This window comes from Melanotaenia boesemani, chromosome 1 (genome assembly GCF_017639745.1).
Source record: "Melanotaenia boesemani isolate fMelBoe1 chromosome 1, fMelBoe1.pri, whole genome shotgun sequence".
Lineage (NCBI taxonomy): Eukaryota > Metazoa > Chordata > Actinopteri > Atheriniformes > Melanotaeniidae > Melanotaenia > Melanotaenia boesemani.
In genome coordinates this window covers 2,263,011-2,286,569 of record NC_055682.1, presented here as the reverse complement: position 1 = coordinate 2,286,569, position 23,559 = coordinate 2,263,011, and the positions used below count along the sequence as shown (strand labels likewise).

Genomic DNA, 23,559 nt, shown 5'->3' with positions numbered 1-23,559 from the left:
AAGACCAGTATGAAAACGGGTCAGGGGTGTAAAAGGTGAGAAGGATACAACCTCTCTAGGGTGGTCGGGGGCAAGGATTTCAGATTGAAAGGCAAATGTTTACAGTTACACTAGGAGGTGAGGAAGCAGCATGATGGAAAGCATCCACACCAGTTTCCAGCCTTCCACCGGCTCGCATTGCTTATCTGATAGAAACCGCGTGTCCTGTTTACAGGACTTCAGAGATTTTAAAGGATCCCAGCCAAACCCACTGATCTGGAACAGGAATAAGTTGGTTGCTCGGTGAACATCGGTCCTGATCTGCATCGAGGACACACAGCTGGAAACTGAAGAGCGACTCGTCACGTTTAGCTCCGGGTTCTTCATCTAGACACAAAAAGAAGCCTGACAGACTTTTCCCAGCTCAGGGTGGGGTGAAGGAGCGGCTTCAACTTGGACAGGTGTGTCCAGAGTCAGACACACACACACATCAGTCATGTTGCAAGAATCCACCGTGCACAAGCGAATCCTGCTGCAGAACCTCCTCCCCGGCCCAGCAGCAGCTTCTAGACCACCGTCTCCGGCTGCTCGGCTGCAGGAGGCCACGTCTACGTGGATCAGGTGACCTACAGAAGGGAGATCTGAACTATATCAGTTTGTTTTGTTATTCTGGGCCACACCAACTTTCACACAACACCCACACCCCCAAAAAAGGACAAAACATGACATTGGGCATCAAGGTCTTTCTTTCTTTCTTTCTTTCTTTCTTTCTTTCTTTCTTTCTTTTGAAGATACTGCACTGGGTGTTTCTCCTCATGTTTTCTTTTACTGTTTGCTCTTTCTCTCCCTCTCTTGTTAGTATGGGTAAGGTGAGGGTGGGCATTTTAAATATTAATGGAGGGAGGGATCAGCAGAAGAGAGCAGTTATTTCTGAGATGATTTTTGTCTCCTGAAAGTAGGGGGTTTGAGCTGTCCGGTGCAGTTTCAGAGGGGTATTAGACAGGGCGCCCCCATCTCTGGAATCCTGTACTCTAGTTCTTGAGCCCTTTTAACTCAGATAAGGGCCAGACTGTCGGGTCTTCTGCTGCCAGGGATGCCTCGGCGTCCTCCGCTGGTTGTGTCTGCCTACGCAGATGATGTCACAGTTATTGTACGGAATCAGAGAGATGTAGAGCAGCTCAGCTGGAGTTTGGAGCTGTACCAGAAGGCCTCTTCAGCTAAAATTAATTGGAGGAAGAGTGAGGCCTTACAGGTAGGGCCGTGGGCGGACCAGGGTGTTCCTAATTTACCGGGGAACCTTTGCTGGGGACGACAGATCTTGGGTGTGTTTTTGGGTACCCAGGAGTTTCAGGAGCAGAACTGGGAGGGTGTTGTGGACAGAGTGTGTGCCAGACTGTCCCAAGTGGAAATGGCTGCTTTCCTACAGGGGACAAACCTTTATTGCGGCCTCGACCCTGTGGCACCGGCTGATGGTCTTGACCCCACCGAGGGGCCTGGTGGACATTGCATCTCATATCAAAGCCTTTAGGTTGAAAACGGCTCAGCGGCTGCTGTACCACTCTGGACCTCCATGGACTGATACTGCCTGTGTACTGCTGAGGCAGGCCGGAGGCTGGAGATACGATAAACCAGGGTCCATAGATTCGCCTGGTCTGACTCCTTTCTACAGGTCTGTCCTGCAGACATGGAGAGTTTTCATCAGAATGTGGGTCCTGGAGGAGCCCCTGGTTGGTAACAGCCTCATCACTCCTCAGGCTCTGGACTCTGAAAGCCTGAGATCCAGACTAAGGGAGGGGGGCTGTGTGAAGCTCGGTGATCTGCTAAGGACTGAAAGGACTGATGCATTTGTGGGAATCTGGGGGTGCAGGATGTCTGTTCGGTCAGAGAGGACTGCTTGTTTTTGTATTTCTGAGGGTTGTTGGTTCTGGTTCAGTAGTTTCTAAGTACTGTTCGGTGTGAAGGGTTGGAAATTTAGTTTATTAATGATTTGTGTTTTCAGTTTTAAGTTTCTTTTCTTTTTCTCTGTTGTTGATTTTGTGGTCAATTTAATAAAAGTGTTTTTGAAACTCAATCTTTCTTTCTTTCTTTCTTTCTTTCTTTCTTTCTTTCTTTCTTTCTTTGGGTCATGACATCACAGCTGTTGAGCTTATTGCAGTGACCTCATCGTTGGTGACTTCACCCTCTAAACTTAGAAATGATGTCACCTTTTCCAGATATTCTGCTGCTGTTTGTCCTCGAAAGCATCCAGCAAAAGCCCCGCCCCTATTCTATTCTATTCTATTCTATTCTAAAATGTACTTTCTTCATTCCCATCTGGGGAAATTCAGGTGTCCAGCAGCATCTATTCATGTGCTGCAGAACCAAAACTCTTCAGTAAAAGATGTTTTGTTTCTGCTGCATCCTCAGCGTGGTTTGACTTTGATGCCCCCCCTGCACACACACACACATACACACACACAGGCGGTGTGGCTGTGAGAGCTCACAGCTCATTGGCTGCAGGTGACATCATCATTTGGGATGTGGAGGTTTCTGCAGCCTCTCACTCATGTTGCCACCTACATTCACACACACAAACACACACCATCCTATGTGCGCACATACATATATTACATGCATGTCCACACACGATCCATCATCACCTCAAGTCCCCATCCAACATGTCTTTGTGTGACAATAACAAGTTCTTTCACACACACACACACACATGCGCACACACGCACGCACACATACACACATGCTGCAGCTGCATTACATCATTGGGTTTGCTCTGAGAACATGTTGTCCTGCTGCAGTGCATGATGGGAGCTGTAGTCTTCGGCTGTTTTAGGTCTGTTTTATGAATTGTTTTTATTTTGTTGTAAGAAAACATTTTGTAGATGATGGAGCATCTCTGTCTCTGTCCCCCATCCCTCCGTTACCCCGTCCCCCGGTCTCTCCATCCCCCTGTCCCCGGTCTCTCCGTTACCCCGTCCCCCCGTCCCCCGGTCTCTCCGTCCCCCTGTCCCCGGTCTCTCTGTCCCCCCGTCCCCGGTCTCTCCATCCCCCTGTCCCCCTGTCCCCGGTCTCTCGTCTCTGAGACGATGTTTAGTTCTGAATGAGAAGCTGTGCAGCAGCAGGTGGAGGCGTTCTGTGTTTGTGTGTCTTCCAGTCACGATGAGTAACGCCTCGCAGTCAGCGTTTAAATATAGTTCTGACATTTCCTCAGAAACATCCATCCAACAAACCGGATCAGACCGGATCAAAGCAGATCCAGCTGCACGCTTTCTCCTCATGTTCATCTTATTTCTGTTGGAGAAGGTGGACGAGGTCTGATCCAGAAACTTTGTGAGGGTCAAAGGTCACACCTCCTCTTCCCATCCACCTTCTCCAGCTCTTCCCAGACACGATGATGATCTGTTCAGCAGGCCGGACTTCGCCTGAGCCGCCTCAGCAGGGTTCTCCTCAGGTTCTCCTTGTTTAGGTTCTCCTGCGTTAACATGTTTGATTTGAGGTCATGTTTCTACCAGGCGGCAGAAACATGATCGTTCCTCTGATCCCCACTGATGATCTCAGACCTCCATATGTTCAGGTCTGAGAAAGCAACGTGAGCCCACCTGATCCCACATCCTCCCGCAGGCGTCCAGGTGAACAGAGCTGAGCTGAAAGCTGAACCGGGTCATGAACCAGCTAGGTCAGCAGGGACTGAAGCTGCTGAAATGAACTGGTTCTGGTCTCTGATCTGGTTTCTAACAGCAAGTCTCCAGAACCAGGATAATACAGAATCTCTCAGCAGGAGTAGGAAGACCTCCCGACCCCCTTCAGAGGAGCTGAAGGAGTGAAGAAGAGGCTGATGTGTTCGGTGGCACCTGGGAATCCAGATTTCTGGTGTCCAATAGAGGACTGACCAGAAGTCAGACCTGGATCAGATTTCTCACATCAGGACTTTGTTATAAAAGAAAAAAAGCAGCGAACAGTAAAAGTAAAATCTTTAATCTGGTTTTCTTCTTTTTAGTGTTTTATGCGCATTTATATCACAATAAACCTTTTTCTTCCCACACGCAGCTGCAAACATGGAGCTTACTGGACCCGCCTTCACTGCTTTTAACTTCTGGTTTTAAAGTTTTGAACCAAAACATTTTGACTAGTTTCTCCTGCCCAACGCTGATGGAAGCCAGCATTTTATTTACAGGAAAGCGGTGAGAAGACGTCGTCTCTGACGGCCGCTGCTCGGATGCGAGTCTCAGACCGAGTTCCTCGAGATGGTGAAGAGGAAACACGTCCAGGTTGGTTCCCTCAGGAGGCGTCACACCAGGTTTTACAGGATTTCTGGATGCTTTTTCTCTGCTACAGGTGACAGCAGGTGTGTTTCTCTGCAGTTTGTTAACCACACGCAGCCCTGAGGCGCTCAGAGGACGTTTTTCCCTGTATTTTAATCTGTGTTTCAGTGAAAAGACGAGTTTCCAGTGAAATCCTTCAGCTTTCAGTCAGTGATGAGAAGGATTCCTCCGAAGTAAACCCACACCTCCCCCACCACCACCTCCCCCCTCCCCTGGACCAATCACGGCCCAGCATCCCTGCAGGCCAATCAGAGCGCTGCTGGGTGATGTCATGCAGCAGCTGCTGTGTGGTGCTGATGCTGCTGAGCTGCAGATCTTCGGAGAACAGAGACGAGAGCGGCGTGGCTGCAGGGTGAGTATCTGCAAACGTTTCTGCTTCATCTAACCTCAACTTTCTGCAGCATTTTACTCCAAAGAGAAGAAACAGCTTCCATCTGTTCGCTTTCCTCTTTCATTCATTCATTCATTCATTCATTCATTCATTCATTCTTCTTTCACTCTTCCTCTTCTCTCTGTCTGCTGCATCACTTTCTTTTCATGTTTGCGCCTTTTATTGCATTTTCGTTCACTTTGAGGTCGACTTTCTGTCCTGCAGGAGGTGATGCGATGCTGATAACAATGACATCATTGTTAAGGACATCTCTCTCTCTCTCTCTCTCTCTCTCTCTCTCTCTCTCTCTCTCTCTCTCTCTCACACACACACACACACACACACACACACACACACACACACACACACACACACACACTCAACGTTCTCTCATTCGCAGCTGTTCTCAGCTGCGACATGTTTGATGAGATTTTTTAATCGTAGTTTTTCTGCAGCTTTAGTCTGAACGTGTTTGAGCTCCTGGAGGACTGAAGAGGAGGTTTGAGGGATAAAAGATTTTCTGTTTGAAGACAAGTAAAAAATGATCATGGAAAATGGCTCAACAGATAAATTCAGAAAGGAAATCTTAGTTTGTAAATGTTCGTACTTTCTTGGATTGAGCTGAAATGTTTGCAGCTGATGAGGAAAAGAGGGAAACTAGCAGCTGCTGGATCTTTTCTGACCCAGTATTCATGTTTGTGCAGCAGCAGTTTTTACATTGTGGCCTTCTCACTGCAGGTTGTTGTTGTGCATGAATGAATCATTTCCTGTCTTGTTCATCCAAAGTGAAGAGTTTCCTGGTTTTCTAAGTTATATTGCAAATCAGTTTGTTTCTTTTTTATTTTGGGAGCTGAAGATCTGAAGATGAATCTGTGGCTTTAAGCTCATGTTTCTGCAGCTTTCTGCTGTGAATGAGAGGCGGCTGATTCATCCTTCACACTTTGGGTGGATTATTTTCATGTGCTGAAGTGAAGCCAGAACAGCTAATTACTCTGTGAATGACTCACACTCACAGAAAAAGCTTCATCGTGAGCTAAATCTGACCTTTAGGCCCAACAGAGAGCAGATATTTTAGTCTCAGAGCTGCATCTGCAACCACATTTAAAATATGCTGAATGTAGATTTTTATTTTTCCACTGGCCCAAATAAAACAGAAACAAGTGAGTAGGTTTACACTCAGAAACTCTGATGGGTTTTCTTTGTCTCTGGGTTTTCCATGTTGTTGTGAAGATGATGATGATGATGATCCGCTGACTGATCAGTGTGTGTTTGTGCCTTCAGGAACAGACTCTACCTCACTACAGAGAACAGCAGCAGGATGACGCTCGCGGGTAAAACTCTCATTCTTATGGCTTCATTTTGTGGGCTGAGTGAGTCTCTTCTGTTTGAGCCTTTGCTGCAGTTTAAATAAATGTTTTGTTTCTGAATATTTAGCATACAGAGAGAAGATGCGAGAGCTCCCCCTGGTGTCCATCTTCTGCTCCTGCATCCTCCCAGAACCCAGAGAACCATCAGTGGACAAGAAGGAAGGTCAGCACCACCCAGCTGAGCTGCTGCAGCTCACAGACAAATTATCATTATTACCATGAACGTTCATCTGAAACCTGCCAGGATGGGTTTAGGTTCAGGACCGAGCCCTGCAGGATTAAGCTTTAAAAAAAAAGAGAGAAAATTATTCTTTAAATCTGAAATCTTTATTTAGCCCTGTAACAAAGTGTAAATATCTATGTATATATATATAGATAGATATAGATATAGATAGATAGATAGATAGATATTATTGTTTACTGCAGTGAGATTTGTGAAAATAGTTGTAATATAAAAAGTGTCCACCAGGGGGCAGAAGACCAGTATCAGATTGTGTACAACTGGTTTTTAAGCAAAGTTTTTACCATGAAATGATGCAGAATGTCTCAGCTCCCGTAGTCCACTGCTGTCCTCATCTGACCCAGTCTCGTGGAGGACTGGGACAGTTCTGGTTCAGACCCGGAACCCGATAAGTTATCGAAGCTCGGGCTCATCTCATCTCCTTCCTGCGTTCTCTTGCAGCAGGCGTGGTGGACTTGAACCTGTGCAACATCCGGGACATGGAGGTGATCGAACTCAGCAAGCGGGTGAGCGGCCAGGCCTTCGAGGTCATCCTGAAGCCGCCCACCTTTGACGGCAGCCCCGAGCTGAGGGCCACCACGCCTCCTCGGCAGAAACCATCACTGGAGGAGATCCAGAAGAAGCTGGACGCTGCCCAGGAGAGGAGGAAGGTGAGTGGGGGGATTAAAACTTCCTGTTGTTTATTTGGCTACATTAGAGGTGTCAAACGTATGGCCTGGGGGCCAAAAGCAGCCTGCCAGAGGGTCCAATCTGACTGGTGAGATGAATTTGGTAAATGTGAAATATCTCCACCTAAATGACTCTGAAATACTGAATGTTTTACTTTACGTTGTGGATCCATTGTGATCTGGAATTTTAATACACATGTAAACATGCTAAAGAAATAAAATATGCAAAAAAAGATAAATAATCCAAAAAAATCTAAAAGAGAAATATAAAGATTATAACAATAAAATATTTTTCTAACTTTAAAAATATATAAAATTCATTAGAACATATTAAATTATATAAATATATAAAATACATACAATAAAATATAAGATATGAATAAATAAAATAAATAAAAATGTAAATGTGTAAGTGAGGGAAAACTTTTCAGGTTTAAGTTTCAGGTTGTTCATATTTTCTAAAATAATTCAATTAAATTTAAATATCTTGATGTTGTAAAATGCAGATTTTCTGCTGGTTTAAAATCCTGTCAGCGGTTTTAAGAAACTCTTCTCGTTTTTCTCTCTGATTGTATTGCATGTATGTTTATTACACCAACCACAGGCCAGCTTCGTATCTCACTGATGTAACGGAAACAGCTAAACATTCTGACTTTATTTACGAGCTTCACTTCTATTTTCTGACTGGATTCTGTCTGAAGACCATAACAGTTGAACCTTTGATTAGAGACTTCATCCACACTCTGACTCCCTCTAGTGTCAGGAGGCGGAGCTGCTGAAGCACCTGGCCGAGAGGAGGGAGCATGAGCGGGAAGTGGCTCAGAAAGCTTTGACCAAAGAGTGTCAGGAGCATCGCGCCGACGCCGACAAAGAGCAGCGGCGGATGCACCTGAACGCCTCACAGGAGAAGTTAGAGGAGGAGGTGAGGCTGATTCTGCCCACGACCACGGAGTCTGTTTCAGGAAAACTTTTGCTAAGTTTGTGTTTTTTCTGTGTTTTTCAGGACAAGCACAGTGTGGAGGTGAGGAGCAGGCCGAGGTGGAGGGTGCACTCTGAGTGGGATGAAATGTCAGCTGTAAACAGGATTTAAAGCAACTGATGTTTATTTAAGAAGTTTGAGGCACGTAGCGAAGTCAACCCAACGTAACCGGAAAAGCGAGTTGAAACTGGCGCTGAAGTTTTATTCAGCTTTATTTACTGTAAACCTGCATAGGCCCCAAGCACTTATTCCAGCGTAAACCTGCGCCCCCACAGCAGCTTTATTCCAGCGTAAACCTGCCGTCAGCGGCGCCCACAGCAGCTTTATTCCAGCGTAAACCTGCCGTCAGCGGCGCCCACAGCAGCTTTATTCCAGCGTAAACCTGCCGTCAGCGGCGCCCACAGCAGCTTTATTCCAGCGTAAACCTGCCGTCAGCGGCGCCCACGGCAGCTTTATTCCAGCGTAAACCTGCCATCAGCGGCGCCCACAGCAGCTTTATTCCAGCGTAAACCTGCCATCAGCGGCGCCCACGGCAGCTTTATTCCAGCGTAAACCTGCCATCAGCGGCGCCCACGGCAGCTTTATTCCAGCGTAAACCTGCCATCAGCGGCGCCCACAGCAGCTTTATTCCAGCGTAAACCTGCCGTCAGCGGCGCCCAAGGCAGCTTTATTCCAGCGTAAACCTGCCGTCAGCGGTGCCCAAGGCAGCTTTATTCCAGCGTAAACCTGCCATCAGCGGCGCCCACGGCAGCTTTATTCCAGCGTAAACCTGCCGTCAGCGGCTCCCACGGCAGCTTTATTCCAGCGTAAACCTGCCGTCAGCGGCGCCCACGGCAGCTTTATTCCAGCGTAAACCTGCCGTCAGCGGCGCCCACGGCAGCTTTATTCCAGCGTAAACCTGCCGTCAGCGGCGCCCAAGGCAGCTTTATTCCAGCGTAAACCTGCCGTCAGCGGCGCCCACGGCAGCTTTATTCCAGCGTAAACCTGCCGTCAGCGGCGCCCACGGCAGCTTTATTCCAGCGTAAACCTGCCGTCAGTGGCGCCCAAGGCAGCTTTATTCCAGCGTAAACCTGCCGTCAGCTGCGCCCAAGGCAGCTTTATTCCAGCGTAAACCTGCCATCAGCTGCGCCCACGGCAGCTTTATTCCAGCGTAAGGTGGTGAGCCAGAGGTGAGATGCGTTCAGGGCCATGACAACAGTGAATGTTGGTGGAAGATCATCGAACAGAAAATCTGATATAAACAAACACTTTTAGAAAATGTTAGCAGCCAGTTAGCTTTAGCATCTCATTAGTTAGCAGTCAGGTGTGCTGACCCTCCGCTCTGCTCTCTGCCTCCAGGTGTCTTGATGGCCTGATCACAACACAAGCTGAACCTTATCTGGAAGCCATTTTTGAGGGCTGTTGAGCAGATTTATGTGCTGGAAAGCTGGCGCTGCTCCACCTGGGAGAACTGACAGGAAGTGACAATGAAAAGACTTAGAGATGAAGAAGAAAAAGAAGAGGAGGAGGAGGACTGAGGGCAAGTCTGGCTGCCTGACCTCCTTTGTGCAACCCGGACTCTTTTCAATGAGATAACTCTTTATAACGAGATCGCTGCAGATTCAATCATCACTTGGCGTTTTGCAGGGTTTTTTTCTGCTTTGTTGCCATGCCAACAGTGCCAGCGTGTTCTTGTATGTGTGAGATTGTGTACGCATCAACCAAAACACCCAATCCTGAATTAGACCCAACAGGAACTGGATCCCGACACAAAGCAGCGTCCAGTCTGGGTCTGGATTTACAGCTAATCTGGGTGAAATGGCGCCACCTGGTGGACTATTTAAATTCTTTATCACTTGCAGCTCAGAGATACCTGGTTTTCCATCATCAGCAACCAGAGGAGGCCTGCTGGAGATGAAACAGCAGACAGAGAACTGGTTTTAGACTCTGGATGGACTCAAACAGTCAGAAATATTAAACACATTGAGGATGTTTCCGTGGAAGTGTCTCCTCTGTCCTGCATTCACCCGAGGAAACAAAACACCTGAAAATATCTGTTGTGTTTTTCCACATAATCTGACATAATCCGTCATGGCTCCATCGGTTCTCCATCATGTCTCCATCGGTTCTCCATCGTGTCTCCATCGTGGCTCCATCATGTCTCCATCGGTTCTCCATCATGTCTCCATCGTGTCTCCATCGGTTCTCCATCGTGTCTCCATCGTGGCTCCATCCTGTCTCCATCGTGTCTCCATCGTGTCTTCATCGGGTCTCCATCGTGTCTCCATCGGTTCTCCATCATGTCTCCATCGGTTCTCCATCATGTCTCCATTGGTTCTCCATCGTGTCTCCATCGGTTCTCCATCTTGCCTTCATAGTTTTGTTATTAGATTGTGAACTTCGAGGTCTTTCAGACCAGTCCTGAGACTTCAGCCCCAGGTGCTGTAAGAACTTCACTGCAACTTTATTTATAACGCACTGTACAGAACACAGTGCTACGATGTACGCTTAACATCCAGCCCCCACTATGTTGAAACACTAGTTCTATTCATGTTTGTATAATTAATCATTCTTAAGTGAATTCTCCTTTAGTTTTCTGTTCACGCCCCCCCCCCCCCCGAGTCCCTGTTTGGGGTCTGGGTTTGGGTTCAGCTCAAACTGGTGAACCAGAACAAACATTCATGCTTTCTGTGTAACTGGCACAAAGCTGTAGGACATCCAATAATGAGACATCTCTCTGAACTGCTTCTTCATGAATGTGTGTGTGTGTGTGCTGTGTTTACAGCTGCTTTTCACTATTAAGTGTCAGGATGTGTTTATGGTGTACAGAAATCACAATATATTTTAATTCCAAGAATAAAACAACAGCACTTTACTTCTGTTTGCTTCGTTTTTATTGACTCTGCAGCTTTGGTAAAAAAAATAAATACATCAAGATAATTTCACAAGTACCTGCTGAAGGTCATAAAAGACTTAAATAAAACTAAGTTAAATAAACCTAAACCATAAATATGAATCATCTGGTCAGTGCGTAGTTTCTGCGTAAAATGATGTCACCTCACGGCGCAACATGCAGGCGACACTCAAAAACAGCAGGATGACATCATCGTGTCCATGACAACATCATAACAGTATGCCGTAGAAAAGTCTTTAAATGAAACCTTCTACTTTTGTTGTTCATCTTCAGTATTGTAATAGTTTTATTTTGGCCCAGTCAGGCTTCCTTATGGAGGCCAGTCCTGACAGGAAGTAGACTGCCCCCTGTTGGTCTTTGCTACTGGACTTGAACCATGGGCCGCACGCAGGTGCAGCCCACCGCAATGAGGCGGCTCTCCAGGCGGAAGTGGTAGCTGTGTCCCACCTTCGGCTTGATCCGTCTCAGCACCAGAACCTGGTGCTTGATGGGCACAGACCTCAGGTTCTGGTCCTCCTTCCCCTCCAGGTTCAGGCAGCCGGTCAGCAGGCAGTGAGCCTCCGACATCAGCGGCGTTAAGAGGGAGGAGTCGCTGGTGACGCTGTGGACGGAGACAGAGGAGGGACAGTTAAACATGGCTTCCTCATTTGAAGGATTTTGGTTCCGTCTGGTTCTTACTTGTACGTCCACGGAGAGATGGAGGCGTTCTCCAGCGGGCGGAGGTTTCTGGGGTGAACCAAAGCGCTGGGGTCCAACAGCAAGGGGACGGTTTCTACTGTTGCACCATCAGTGGACATCCTGTGGGATTTTGTTGTTTTCGGCATTGCTGCAGCATCAGCCATCATCATCATCATCATCATGACAGCACAGGCAGCCTGACGAAGAAACGTTTCAGTTACTGCTTACAACTTTTTTAACCCTTAAAACTTATTATTATAAAAAATAAACATGCAAACTTAATAAAATCCCCCAAATGATACATTTTAAATTTAAAAAATGAAAAAGAAAAGAAAAATCTCACTTTAAGCTAAAGAAATACATTCATGGTGATGGATTAATAAATAAATAATTAGTGTAAAATAAATAAATATAATTCCTTCATGATGGTAAAAGATAAATAAAAACTGTAAAATGAATAAATAATAAACAGAATCGATTCATGATGATGGATTCGGTTTTTCATCTTTACATTACCAGAGCTTTGCTTCATCGATCAGTTCATTTTGCTTTTGCTATGATTTGATTACTTATTAAATACTGACCACATCAGGCTTCAGTACATCTAACTCTGAGCTGGTTTGGATGACAGTTTATGTAAACGAACTACGTACGAACTTTTTCTGCAGACGTTTGTTTTCTCACCGTCGCTTTGGAGGAGCAGCTCGCTGGAAACATGCTGCTGGTTTGATTCCCCGTCCTGGCTGGACCGCTTTCAGACCCGTGTCGTGGCTGTTTCAGACCTCTTGGCTGGGCTTGGTTGGTGAAGGATCCTGAGGCTCCGCTGGAGATCAGGTCTGGAGGTATCGATCAGGTGCTGTGACTGGTAGAGGTGCAGACTGTCTTCTTCTTCTTTGCTGATGTTCTGGTGGACTCCACCTTTAGCCGCTCAGATTTTTATCCTGATCAGCACCAAGGTCGCACTTCCTGTGATGATGTCACCACCTGTCTTTCTCTCCCTGTCCATGTCTCTTTGATCCTCCTCTGTAAACCACAGCCACCCGAATTCATGACGAAGCCTGAACATTGACCCACTTTCATGCTCCACATGCAGGTTAAATCATCCTGCACGTAGAGACAAACAGCAGATTTTCTAGGTCAGATCATCGTCTGCAGCTTTGAGGCGAATTCTTTCATCGTCAGATTCTGATGAATTCTGCTTGATTCATGATGTTCGTGCTCCTACTTTTTAACATCTGAACTCTTGTTTCTTAAAAAGCAGAATCCCCCACACGGGTGAGAACTGAGATCTGGAACTTTGTAGTAGTTTAGTTTCACATTGCACACAACCTGGAATCAAAACATTTCATTTATTTCAACAGTTTTTGTTGTTTGAGTTTTATTTGTCTGAAGTTCAGTTGGTGTAGAAGAACCTGACCGGAAACCCACTCCAGTTTTGTGTCTCTTGGTTGGGTTTGAAATTAAATGAAAATAACGTATCTGTCCACTCCCCTGGGACCAATAAAGTCAATAAATACTTAACATATATATAAATGGTAAATGAGATAAATACACTAATAGTAAAAATTGGTTCAGACTGTAATGTGACTTTATTAGGTTTAGAAATAAAAGTACTTGACCAGGATGTAAAAAGTATTATTGTAGGAAGAAAACTTTGTTCTGCAGCTCTGTCATTTTATATGAAAGCTGCTTTGCATCAGTGGTTTCCAACCTGTGGTCGCCGACCCCACAAGGAGGCCCCTAAAGAGCACAGGGGGTCTGTGAGGTTTAGATTGTGCAGAGCTCGACCACAAAGCAGATTTGTTAGGATCTAATGTGGCCCAGTTATGGTAGTGGCAGGTGTGGGCCAGAACTGGACCACGCATGAGGAGCTAGCCTGAATGTCCCTTCTGGGCCACATGTACCGGTCATTTGCTGAGTTTTGGAAGTCACATGGAGTCAACGTCACCAGTCAGACCCACATATGAGCCAAACAGAACTGCAGTTGTGGGCCATATTTGGAATAACAACCAAATCCTGGTTGTTATTTGGATAAAACCCTCAGTTTGGGTTGTTCAAACCTTTTGCATAGGATCCAGATAACTTTAGTCTTATCCTGATCCCAACAGAAGGCGGATTTCAGGAGGAAACTGTGATAAAACTTCAGACTTGAACAAATAATAGTATCTTTGTATTCAGTGCATATGCTAATATTTCTATGTTGCACCTGGTTTGTTTAACTGTTACAGGGATAAAGCAGATAAAGTAGCAGAGACTCCTGTTAATCCTGTCAGCGTAGTACAGCAAGAATAAAACTTCAACCCGTCCCCATGAAATAAACCCTGAAGCAAATGTCAACAACAGTAGTTTTATATTTGTATAGTTTTATATTGGTTGTGGCTCCGATGGGAAGTCGTATAATTATACATAGAAGTGAATGTTCACCAAGGCTGTGTGTTGTCACAAAGTGGGAATTAATAACTCCGGCTCTTCTACCTGCTGCTCTTCACATTGTTTTAAATGCTGGAAATCCAGATTTGGTGATTCTGAAAAACGGGATTCTGGATCAGGGTGAAACAATCCAATGTTGCTTTGGACAACCAGAATAAAAGTAAGCTGGATTATGTGACCACAGTTCCTGAAAAATGGAATTCCCAACTCCGGATTAAATCTTTTAAACAACCGGCCCTGGGATGGTTGTTCACATGGAATGAGCGTTTGTGGAGCCTGAAATCTTTTGAAACCAGGCCTCAAAGTGAACGTATTGGGTCATCAAAATCTGCTTTTTGGTATTTACATGAAAGAGGTCTTCGAGGAAAACAGGTTGGGGCCTACGGGTTCCATCTATTAGACCCCATCTATCACTAAAGCCTCACACACCCCCACACACTGCACGCTCAGGGCAGACGGTCTGCTTTGCTTTTCTTTAGGCTCAAACATGGCAACATTTTTCTATAAAATTATTCTGCGTCTACAGACGTCTTTCCTGTTTCCTACCTAGTCATGTTCAGAATGATGGTCTGGCTTCTGTGCCGAACAAATTTGCTTTGCCAAGAGGAGCTTTATGGGTAAAAGGCTCCTCTTGATAATCTGATTATTTCTTTATTTGTTTGTTTGTTTACTTTATTCTTATTTATTTATTTATGTGGAATTATGGAATTTACATAGTCTTGCTGGACCTGGAGGGAAAGAAAAAAAGGAGAATATTGAAGAGAAATAAAAAGAAAAGTAGAAAAAGGAAGACGAGAAAAGGATCCTGAAGACAGAAGCAACAAGCTTCAATCCAACCAAACAGCAGACAAGCAGCTGCTACACCTGTACAGAAACACAGCAGAGAATTTCCTACAGCTGTTACAGGTAAACTAAGCAGACAATCATCAGGAGTTCCTAAAATAAATGAATAATTAATAAATAAATAAAGCTGATGGTCTGAGATAGAACCTCACATAATGCATCTACATCTAACCAGGATTCATCTGGTTTTTAACTGATTAGCCAGGAACCTTCCAGATTTGTTGCCATGTCTAAAGTTCTCCAAGTGAAGTCTTTGCTCCAAGAATCGTGTTTTTAACCTATTGTTTCACTAAGTTCAGGTTCAGCTTTGCTTGTGTGGTTCAGAGTTGTTGTGGGAGGCGCGGTAAGCGTCCTGAGGAGCGCCGCCTCCCTTAGCTGCGCCGCTGCTGCTGCGGCTTTAAACAGCTGCGGCTGAAACTGAAACACCAGCTGATCGAGTTGAAAGATACTTGTGAAAAAACTAGATTTGTGAACACGATTTTACCATTTTAGGCATAAAACAAAAACAATTATTGCACATTTGACATTTTCTTCATTCTAAAGTTTTATTATTTGAAGTATGATTTGCTGCTTAAAAACAATTTTTCTGTCCAAACTCATGACACACACACACACACACACACACACACACACACACACACACACACACACACACACACACACACACACACACACACACTGCCTCCCTCTCTCCCTTACCCTGCCCCACCTGCCCTGCAGTGTCCTCACGCTGGGACGACAGCAGGTTTGTCTGATTCAAGAAGCTGGAATGAAAACGTTGACAGTAAATAAACAAACAAATACTAGTAAACAACAGATGATAAGGTGTTAGCTTTAAATCTGTGTAGTAAGGATCATAAAAGTTTTGTCTTTTTCTGTAACTTCAAAATGAAAATAAAATACTTCCATGAGTCTTTTATGTTGCCATGGTTATTAAGTCCATCCACTTGTGGGCGGTGCTTAGTTCAGAGTTCCTGTGGTCCGACGTCAGTTTCAGACACCGGTTGGGGGCGGTAATGCATCAAGGCCCCAGGAAACGACGTGCAAACGACGCAGAGACGGACGCACATGTCCGTCCATCTGTGTGTCCGTCTTTTCCGTTGAGCATAAATGGGCCTTTAGACTGGTTCCAGTTATACCCTTCAGGAAGGGTGGCTATGTCTCCATGGGAGCTTCAGAGTTAAGGGAAGTTTCCAGGTCTTGTGGTGTCCCTCAAGGGTCGGTCTCTTTTTTATAGGCTCCCCTTGAGTGGTGTCATCAGCCAGAAGGGCGTGTCCTTTCATTGCAACATGCAGCTGCACATCAAACTGGACGTATCCCCTCTGCAGTCACACGAGCATCTGCATCCTCATCCATACTTTCCACCTGCTGAAGGAGCTAAAAGCACGAATGTCAAAACGTCTTGCAACTGAATCGGTCAAAAACAGAGGCCATCTTAGTTGGCACCCCTCACCAGGTGTCAACCATCACCAGCATCACCAGCATCACCAGCTCTAGCAAGACGTCTCCTTCTCCCCTTCAGTCACCAGCCTTGGCATCCGATTTGACCCTCACCTGACCTTTCAGCCCCACATGAAACATCTGTCCAAAACCTCCTTTCATCTAAAAAACATTGCAAAACTTTATTTGTCTCTCTCCCTGTCTGATGCTGACAAACATTTCCATCCCTTTGTCTCCTCTAGGCTGGAAAAAAAAAGAATAGAAAACCAATAAAAAAGAAAAGGAAAAATGAGAAATATGAGTTCCTACAACGTCTCCCTGTGGAACACTTCAGGTTTATTTACCTGCGTTAAGAGCATGAGCACCTTTTGGTTTCTACATATGTTGACAAGTTTTCCTCCATGTTGTTTACAACCTGGAAGAGTTGTGCTACCAACCTCGTCGGCACTCGTAGGTCATGTGACTTCTTCCCTTCTTGCTTTATTCTCTGAACTTTGACTGAAACAGTTTTGGCTGCATTTAGTCCCTTTTAGTTTTTGCTTTTTAATCTCTTCCACCTTCTTAAAAAACCCCAACGTTTGAAAAGTTTATTTCCAGGACCCACATAACAACAGCAGTTTTATCCCAAACATCAGTAATAAAAAGCCGTAAAGCAGAGACGAAATCCGACGAGTGGCTTGTTTATTCACTTCAGTGCTTCAGGCAACAGACACACTCTACATCATGGTACAGTTCACTCTTGTTTTTTCTTTTCTTTCAGCTCTTTGCTGTCATTTTAAATTTATTTTGTTATTTTTTTGTAAATACGTCATTAAATGTTGCTTCTTATCTCAGTGCCTGTAATTCCTTATCAGGGAATGAAAGTAGTGGAAGTTGTTGAGAGAAGTTTTTACTAAATGGCTGAATGTGAATGTTTCCTGTCTAAGTTTCATATCCAACCTCATTTCGTATCTGAGGTTGTGTGTTTATGTGTGTGTTAACCCAATCTGATAAAATGGAGATAAAATGAACAAAGAATCGCATCATGATTACACCTCACTTTTTTGTCTTTTTTGCCTCTCTCGTGTTAAACGTCTGAAGAACCCGGAGATTTTGACAGTCTGGTGTGTCAGCGAGGGGCCTGTGATCCCTGAAGTTGGAGTGGTTGTAGTTTATTTTGGATTTTTATGAGACAATACCAGAAGCTAGCATAAACACAAACACATGAAAAGGCAAAGCATGTTTATTTCTACAACACATTTCAAGTAGAGGACAGCTCAGAGGGCTTTACATAAAACATTAAAAGCATCACAGAGGGGAGCAGGAAGCAGTAACAGGAGCATTAATAACAAACTTTAAAAGAAATATAAGAAATTAAGATAAAACGCCATAAATAAAAGTTCCAGTGTGAGAAAGCAACAGTGTTTTAATAAAAAGCAGCAAATATGAAAGTTTTTAATGTTGATTTAAAGCAGCAGAGTTTCAGCAGACCTGCAGGTTTCTGGGAGATTGTTCCAGAAACTGAACGCTGCTTCTCCACGTTTAGTTCCGGGAACAGAAAGTAGACCCTGATGACCTGATGGGTCTGGTTGCTTCATAAAAAACCAAAAGATCCTGAAAGGATTCTGGTCCTAAACCACTCAGGTCTTTCTAAACTAACAGCAGGAATCCAGTGTAAAGATCTGAGGACTGGAGTTCTAGGATCTACTTTCCTGGTCTTAGCGAGGACTGGAGTTCTAGGATCTACTTTCCTGGTCTTGGTGAGGACTGGAGTTCTAGGATCTACTTTCCTGGTCTTAGCGAGGACTGGAGTTCTAGGATCTACTTTCCTGGTCTTAGCGAGGACTGGAGTTCTAGGATCTACTTTCCTGGTCTTAGTGAGGACTGGAGTTCTAGGATCTACTTTCCTGGTCTTAGCTAGGACTGGAGTTCTAGGATCTACTTTCCTGGTCTTAGTGAGGACTGGAGTTCTAGGATCTACTTTCCTGGTCTTAGTGAGGACTGGAGTTCTAGGATCTACTTTCCTGGTCTTGGTGAGGACTGGAGTTCTAGAATCTACTTACTTGGTCTTAGTGAGGACCTGAGAGTCTTCCTTGGTTATTGCAGGAGATCACTGGCTTTAGCCCAAGAAATTTGGTTATATGTGGTTGGGGAGAGGGCGCGACAAAATCTAGCTTCCTCTCAAGAGAATAAAACGTCTTCATGATCATATGGCTGAGGTTCATTCCTGGTGATCAGCTCCTTGTTTGATGCCTCTCCTTTTCAGACAAGGTATCCTGGTCCTTATGCAGTTCTCTGTCAGGTTTCGGAGCAGAATTTTTTGGTTGCTACCCCAAAGCGCAGCAAGAAGGCCCTGCTTTGCCATGTGAGTCTACACCAAGGCTACCCATTTTCTTGAAGGGGAGGTGAGCATGGAACCACACACAACTAAACCCATATTAGTGGCAGATACTGTAGGGAAATATCTGGGTTTTCTGTACCTGAGGAGGATAATGGGGTAACGTCACCTGTCAGTGGCATGCTGTAAGGCCTGTTCAAGAACCAAATTAGCATTTCTCAATGTATTGAGTTACCCAAATCACAGACTGATGCAGTGGTTTTTGTTTCTGTAGTCGAGCATTTTGTGGTCAGCCACAACGAAGGCTGAAGCATTGTGGCTGATCCTTTGTCTGGAGCACCTTGCTGTTTGAGGTTTCCCCTTGTGACTCTCTCATTTCCTTTCTCTGCCATCCTTAAAAGTGCTTCGCCAGGTGCCACAGTTGCAGAGTGATGCAGTATATTTCATACTTGATGATAATGGTGATTAGTGGCATGAGCCACACCTGGGCCCGATGTGCTCTCACCAGCCTCGGGTCCCCCAGGCTTGGGCTGGGAGATCATCTGGGTTTGGAGCAGGTGTCTCACATACATTTTCCTACATCCATGCACCACTCACTCTACTGATATAGACCCTTTACACGTTTTACTGGTTTTCTTTCATTTTATATTTTTGTACAGTAGCACTTTTGTGCCTGTCTCCCTTTTTTGTATCAGTCATTCAGCCAGGCTGTTACAGTCACAGTTAGTTGTTTTTCATAATTTGAGCAAGTGGCAGCATGTAGACGTTGACAGCAGTAGGCCCAAAATGGAGCCTTGAGGAACTCAGCAGATTATTTTGTTTTGCTCAGATTTATAGTTGCCTATAGACACAAAGTAGTCTCTGTCTTTTAAATAGGACTCAAACCAATTAATTGGCCAGAAAATCCTACCTAAAAGAAAAAAATGTACAAAATACATTAGCATCACAGTGTGATTAACTAACACACACACGACCCCAATGAAGTCATGAAATCTCTTCCAGGCCAGCTAAATTAGTCACAAACTGTAGCCTATCAGCAGGTCCCAGGTCTTCCTAAATTTATTCCCAAAGCCTGTAGTTGTACATCTGGTGCCATATGGTCAGCAAGTGTCTTAGAGTCCCATTTCCAGTGACTTGAGACCTGACTTAGATTCACAATCAAAAGACTTGAGACTTGACTCGGAATCGCGATTTGAAACTCATGAACAATCTAAAGTTTTCATGGTCTTCTCTCTGTCCAATCTCCCTTCTGCTGTCATCTCTCCAGAAATAACATTGACATAACGTTGCCTGCAGCACAGCATTGACAGCACCGGAGATCCCAGCTGTTGCTGTTTTGCCATTGTTACGTTTGGGTATTAAAAACTTAATAAAAAGGGACCAGTATGCAAACTGGACAGTCTGTGGTATAAAAATCCAGGACGCTGGATCCACCACATCCAGTTTCATCCACCTTAAACACTCCTTGAGAGGTTAGTTACTGTAATATGAAGCTAATGTTAGCACCTATGTTAGCAACGAGCTTAGAGCCACACGGTGTAAACGTTAACTTGTTACTACCTTTATACTAAAATAAAGTTAACTCATCAGACTGGCTCCACTGACTGTGATCAGAAGAAGAACAAGACATTTATTGAACAGCTTCCACTAACTAACTTTGTCATGATGATGTTAAACTGGGACCAAACTGGGACCAGACCCACTGTAAACAACTTGGTTTTACTGGGTCTGTTTATTAGAAAAGTCCAGCTGTTGCTGATTCCTGAACGTAAGGAATACTTATTGGTCTGGAAGTACTGCATCTAAATTATTTAAAAAATTTTATTCAGTTTAAAAAAGTTCAAAATGAACATGTTCTGTACTCATCTTGCAGTTATTCCCCTTTATTATTAACCCTTTAAAAGAAATATGAGGATTTTTCTGATGCACTAGTGCAGGATCACCGACCGTAGACCTGATGAGCCACCTGTGCTGCAGATTTTACATGTTTACCTGCTGCAACACACCTGAGTCAATTATTATTAATGGGTCATTAGAGGCTTGTGCAGAACTTGACAACAAACTGTCATTTGGATCAGGTGCGACGTGGATCTGGTATGACGTGGATCAGGTATGACATCGATCAGGTATGACATCGATCAGGTGTGACGTGGATCAGGTGTTACGTGGATCTGGTGTGACATGGATCAGGTGTGACGTGGATCAGGTATGACGTGGATCTGGTGCGACGTGGATCAGGTGTGACGTGGATCAGGTGTGACGTGGATCAGGTATGACGTGGATCAGGTATGACGTGGATCAGGTGTTACGTAGATCAGGTGGGACGTGGATCAGGTATGACATGAATCAGGTATGACGTGGATCAGGTGTTACGTGGATCAGGTATGACGTGGATCTGGTGTGACGTGGATCAGGTATGACGTGGATCTGGTGGGACGTGGATCTGGTGTGACATGGATCTGGTGCGACGTGGATCTGGTGTGACGTGGATCAGGTATGACGTGGATCAGGTGTGACGTGGATCAGGTGTGACGTGGATCTGGTGTGACGTGGATCAGGTGGGACGTGGATCAGGTTTGACGTAGATCAGGTGTGACGTGGATCAGGTGTTACGTGGATCATGTGTCACGTGGATCAGGTGTCACGTGGATCAGGTGTGACGTGAATCAGGTGTGACGTGGATCTGGTGTGACGTGGATCTGGTATGACGTGGATCAGGTGTCACGTGGATCAGGTATGAGGTGGATCAGGTATGAGGTGGATCAGGTGTGACGTGGATCAGGTGTGACGTGGATCAGGTGTGACGTGGATCAGGTGTGAGGTGGATCTGGTGTGACGTGGATCAGGTGTGACGTGGATCAGGTGTGACGTAGATCAGGTGTCACGTGGATCAGGTGTGATGTGGATCAGGTGTCACGTGGATCAGGTGTGACGTGGATCAGGTGTGACGTGGATCAGGTGTGACGTGGATCAGGTGTCACGTGGATCAGGTGTCACGTGGATCAGGTGTGACGTGGATCAGGTGTGACGTGGATCTGGTGTGACGTGGATCAGGTGTGACGTGGATCAGGTGTTACGTGGATCAGGTGTGACGTGGATCAGGTGTGACGTGGATCAGGTGTGACGTGGATCAGGTGTCACGTGGATCAGGTGTCACGTGGATCAGGTGTTACGTGGATCAGGTGTCACGTGGATCTGGTGTTATGTGGATCAGGTGTGACGTGGATCTGGTGTGACGTGGATCAGGTGTGACGTGGATCAGGTGTTACGTGGATCAGGTGTCATGTGGATGAGGTGTTATGTGGATCAGGTATGACGTGGATCTGGTGGGACGTGGATCTGGTGTGACATGGATCTGGTGTGACGTGGATCTGGTATGACGTGGCTCAGGTATGACATCGATCAGGTATGACATCGATCAGGTATGACGTGGATCAGGTGTTACGTGGATCTGGTGTGACATGGATCAGGTGTGACGTGGATCAGGTATGACGTGGATCTGGTGCGACGTGGATCAGGTGTGACGTGGATCAGGTGTTACGTGGATCAGGTGTCACGTGGATCTGGTGTTATGTGGATCAGGTGTGACGTGGATCTGGTGTGACGTGGATCAGGTGTGACGTGGATCAGGTGTTACGTGGATCAGGTGTCACGTGGATCTGGTGTTACGTGGATCAGGTGTCACGTGGATCAGGTGTGACGTGCATCAGGTGTCACGTGGATCTGGTGTTACGTGGATCAGGTGTCACGTGGATCAGGTGTTACGTGGATCAGGTGTCACGTGGATCTGGTGTTATGTGGATCAGGTGTGACGTGGATCTGGTGTGACGTGGATCAGGTGTGACGTGGATCAGGTGTTACGTGGATCAGGTGTCATGTAGATGAGGTGTTATGTGGATCAGGTATGACGTGGATCTGGTGGGACGTGGATCTGGTGTGACGTGGATCAGGTGTGACGTGGATCTGGTATGACGTGGCTCAGGTATGACATCGATCAGGTATGACATCGATCAGGTATGACGTGGATCAGGTGTTACGTGGATCTGGTGTGACATGGATCAGGTGTGACGTGGATCAGGTATGACGTGGATCTGGTGCGACGTGGATCAGGTGTGACGTGGATCAGGTGTTACGTGGATCAGGTGTCACTTGGATCTGGTGTTATGTGGATCAGGTGTGACGTGGATCTGGTGTGACGTGGATCAGGTGTGACGTGGATCAGGTGTTACGTGGATCAGGTGTCATGTGGATGAGGTGTCATGTGGATCAGGTATGACGTGGATCTGGTGGGACGTGGATCTGGTGTGACATGGATCTGGTGTGACGTGGATCTGGTATGACGTGGCTCAGGTATGACATCGATCAGGTATGACATCGATCAGGTATGACGTGGATCAGGTGTTACGTGGATCTGGTGTGACATGGATCAGGTGTGACGTGGATCAGGTATGACGTGGATCTGGTGCGACATGGATCAGGTGTGACGTGGATCAGGTGTGACGTGGATCAGGTGTGACGTGGATCAGGTATGACGTGGATCAGGTGTTACGTAGATCAGGTGGGACGTGGATCAGGTATGACGTGGATCAGGTGTTACGTAGATCAGGTGGGACGTGGATCACGTATGACATTGATCAGGTATGACATGAATCAGGTATGACGTGGATCAGGTGTTACGTGGATCAGGTATGACGTGGATCTGGTGTGACGTGGATCAGGTATGACGTGGATCTGGTGGGACGTGGATCTGGTGTGACATGGATCTGGTGTGACGTGGATCTGGTGCGACGTGGATCTGGTGTGACGTGGATCAGGTATGACGTGGATCAGGTGTGATGTGGATCAGGTGTGACGTGGATCAGGTGTCACGTGGATCAGGTGTGACGTGGATCAGGTGTGACGTGGATCAGGTGTCACGTGGATCAGGTGTTACGTGGATCAGGTGTCACGTGGATCAGGTGTCACGTGGATCAGGTGTGACGTGGATCAGGTGTTACGTGGATCAGGTGTGACGTGGATCAGGTGTGACGTGGATCAG

General features: G+C 45.8%; 2 protein-coding genes across 4 annotated transcripts; one reads left to right on the top strand and one right to left on the bottom strand.

The window, feature by feature from the left end:
* Window positions 1-210: 210 nt before the first annotated feature.
* On the top strand, window positions 211-10,774 carry LOC121645457 (stathmin-4-like). Of its 3 annotated transcripts, XM_041993935.1 has the most exons (9): window positions 211-440; window positions 4,148-4,241; window positions 4,404-4,647; window positions 5,947-5,996; window positions 6,100-6,195; window positions 6,715-6,923; window positions 7,699-7,863; window positions 7,945-7,962; window positions 9,259-10,774. In XM_041993935.1, exons 2-9 carry the CDS (start codon window positions 4,190-4,192, stop codon window positions 9,265-9,267), a joined length of 843 nt encoding a protein of 280 aa, XP_041849869.1. In that variant the 5' UTR covers window positions 211-440; window positions 4,148-4,189; the 3' UTR covers window positions 9,268-10,774. The 3 variants fall into 3 exon arrangements, with proteins under 3 accessions (XP_041849869.1, XP_041849878.1, XP_041849859.1); XM_041993944.1 differs by lacking the exon at window positions 211-440 and having other exon boundaries at window positions 3,976-4,241; window positions 6,718-6,923; XM_041993925.1 differs by lacking the exon at window positions 211-440 and having other exon boundaries at window positions 3,985-4,241.
* A 13-nt stretch (window positions 10,775-10,787) lies between these two features.
* LOC121645517 (interleukin-17F-like) lies at window positions 10,788-12,460 on the bottom strand. Its single transcript, XM_041994011.1, has 3 exons — window positions 12,176-12,460; window positions 11,492-11,688; window positions 10,788-11,414 (listed from the first exon to the last, which is right to left on the bottom strand). Exons 1-3 carry the CDS (start codon window positions 12,206-12,208, stop codon window positions 11,174-11,176), a joined length of 471 nt encoding a protein of 156 aa, XP_041849945.1. The 5' UTR covers window positions 12,209-12,460; the 3' UTR covers window positions 10,788-11,173.
* Between the last annotated feature and the right edge of the window lie 11,099 nt (window positions 12,461-23,559).

Excerpts from the sequence above, each read along its gene's own strand:
- LOC121645457 (XM_041993935.1), top strand. The coding sequence starts at position 4,190 with ATGCGAGTCTCAGACCGAGTTCCTCGAGATGGTGAAGAGGAAACACGT. Across the intron at positions 4,242-4,403 it reads TGAAGAGGAAACACGTCCAG|TGAAAAGACGAGTTTCCAGT; the intron begins GTTGGTTCCCTC and ends TCTGTGTTTCAG. Across the intron at positions 4,648-5,946 it reads GAGAGCGGCGTGGCTGCAGG|GAACAGACTCTACCTCACTA; the intron begins GTGAGTATCTGC and ends TTGTGCCTTCAG.
- LOC121645517 (XM_041994011.1), bottom strand. The coding sequence starts at position 12,208 with ATGTTTCCAGCGAGCTGCTCCTCCAAAGCGACG. Across the intron at positions 11,689-12,175 it reads GCTGCTCCTCCAAAGCGACG|GCTGCCTGTGCTGTCATGAT; the intron begins GTGAGAAAACAA and ends TTTCTTCGTCAG. Across the intron at positions 11,415-11,491 it reads ATCTCTCCGTGGACGTACAA|CGTCACCAGCGACTCCTCCC; the intron begins GTAAGAACCAGA and ends CTCCGTCCACAG.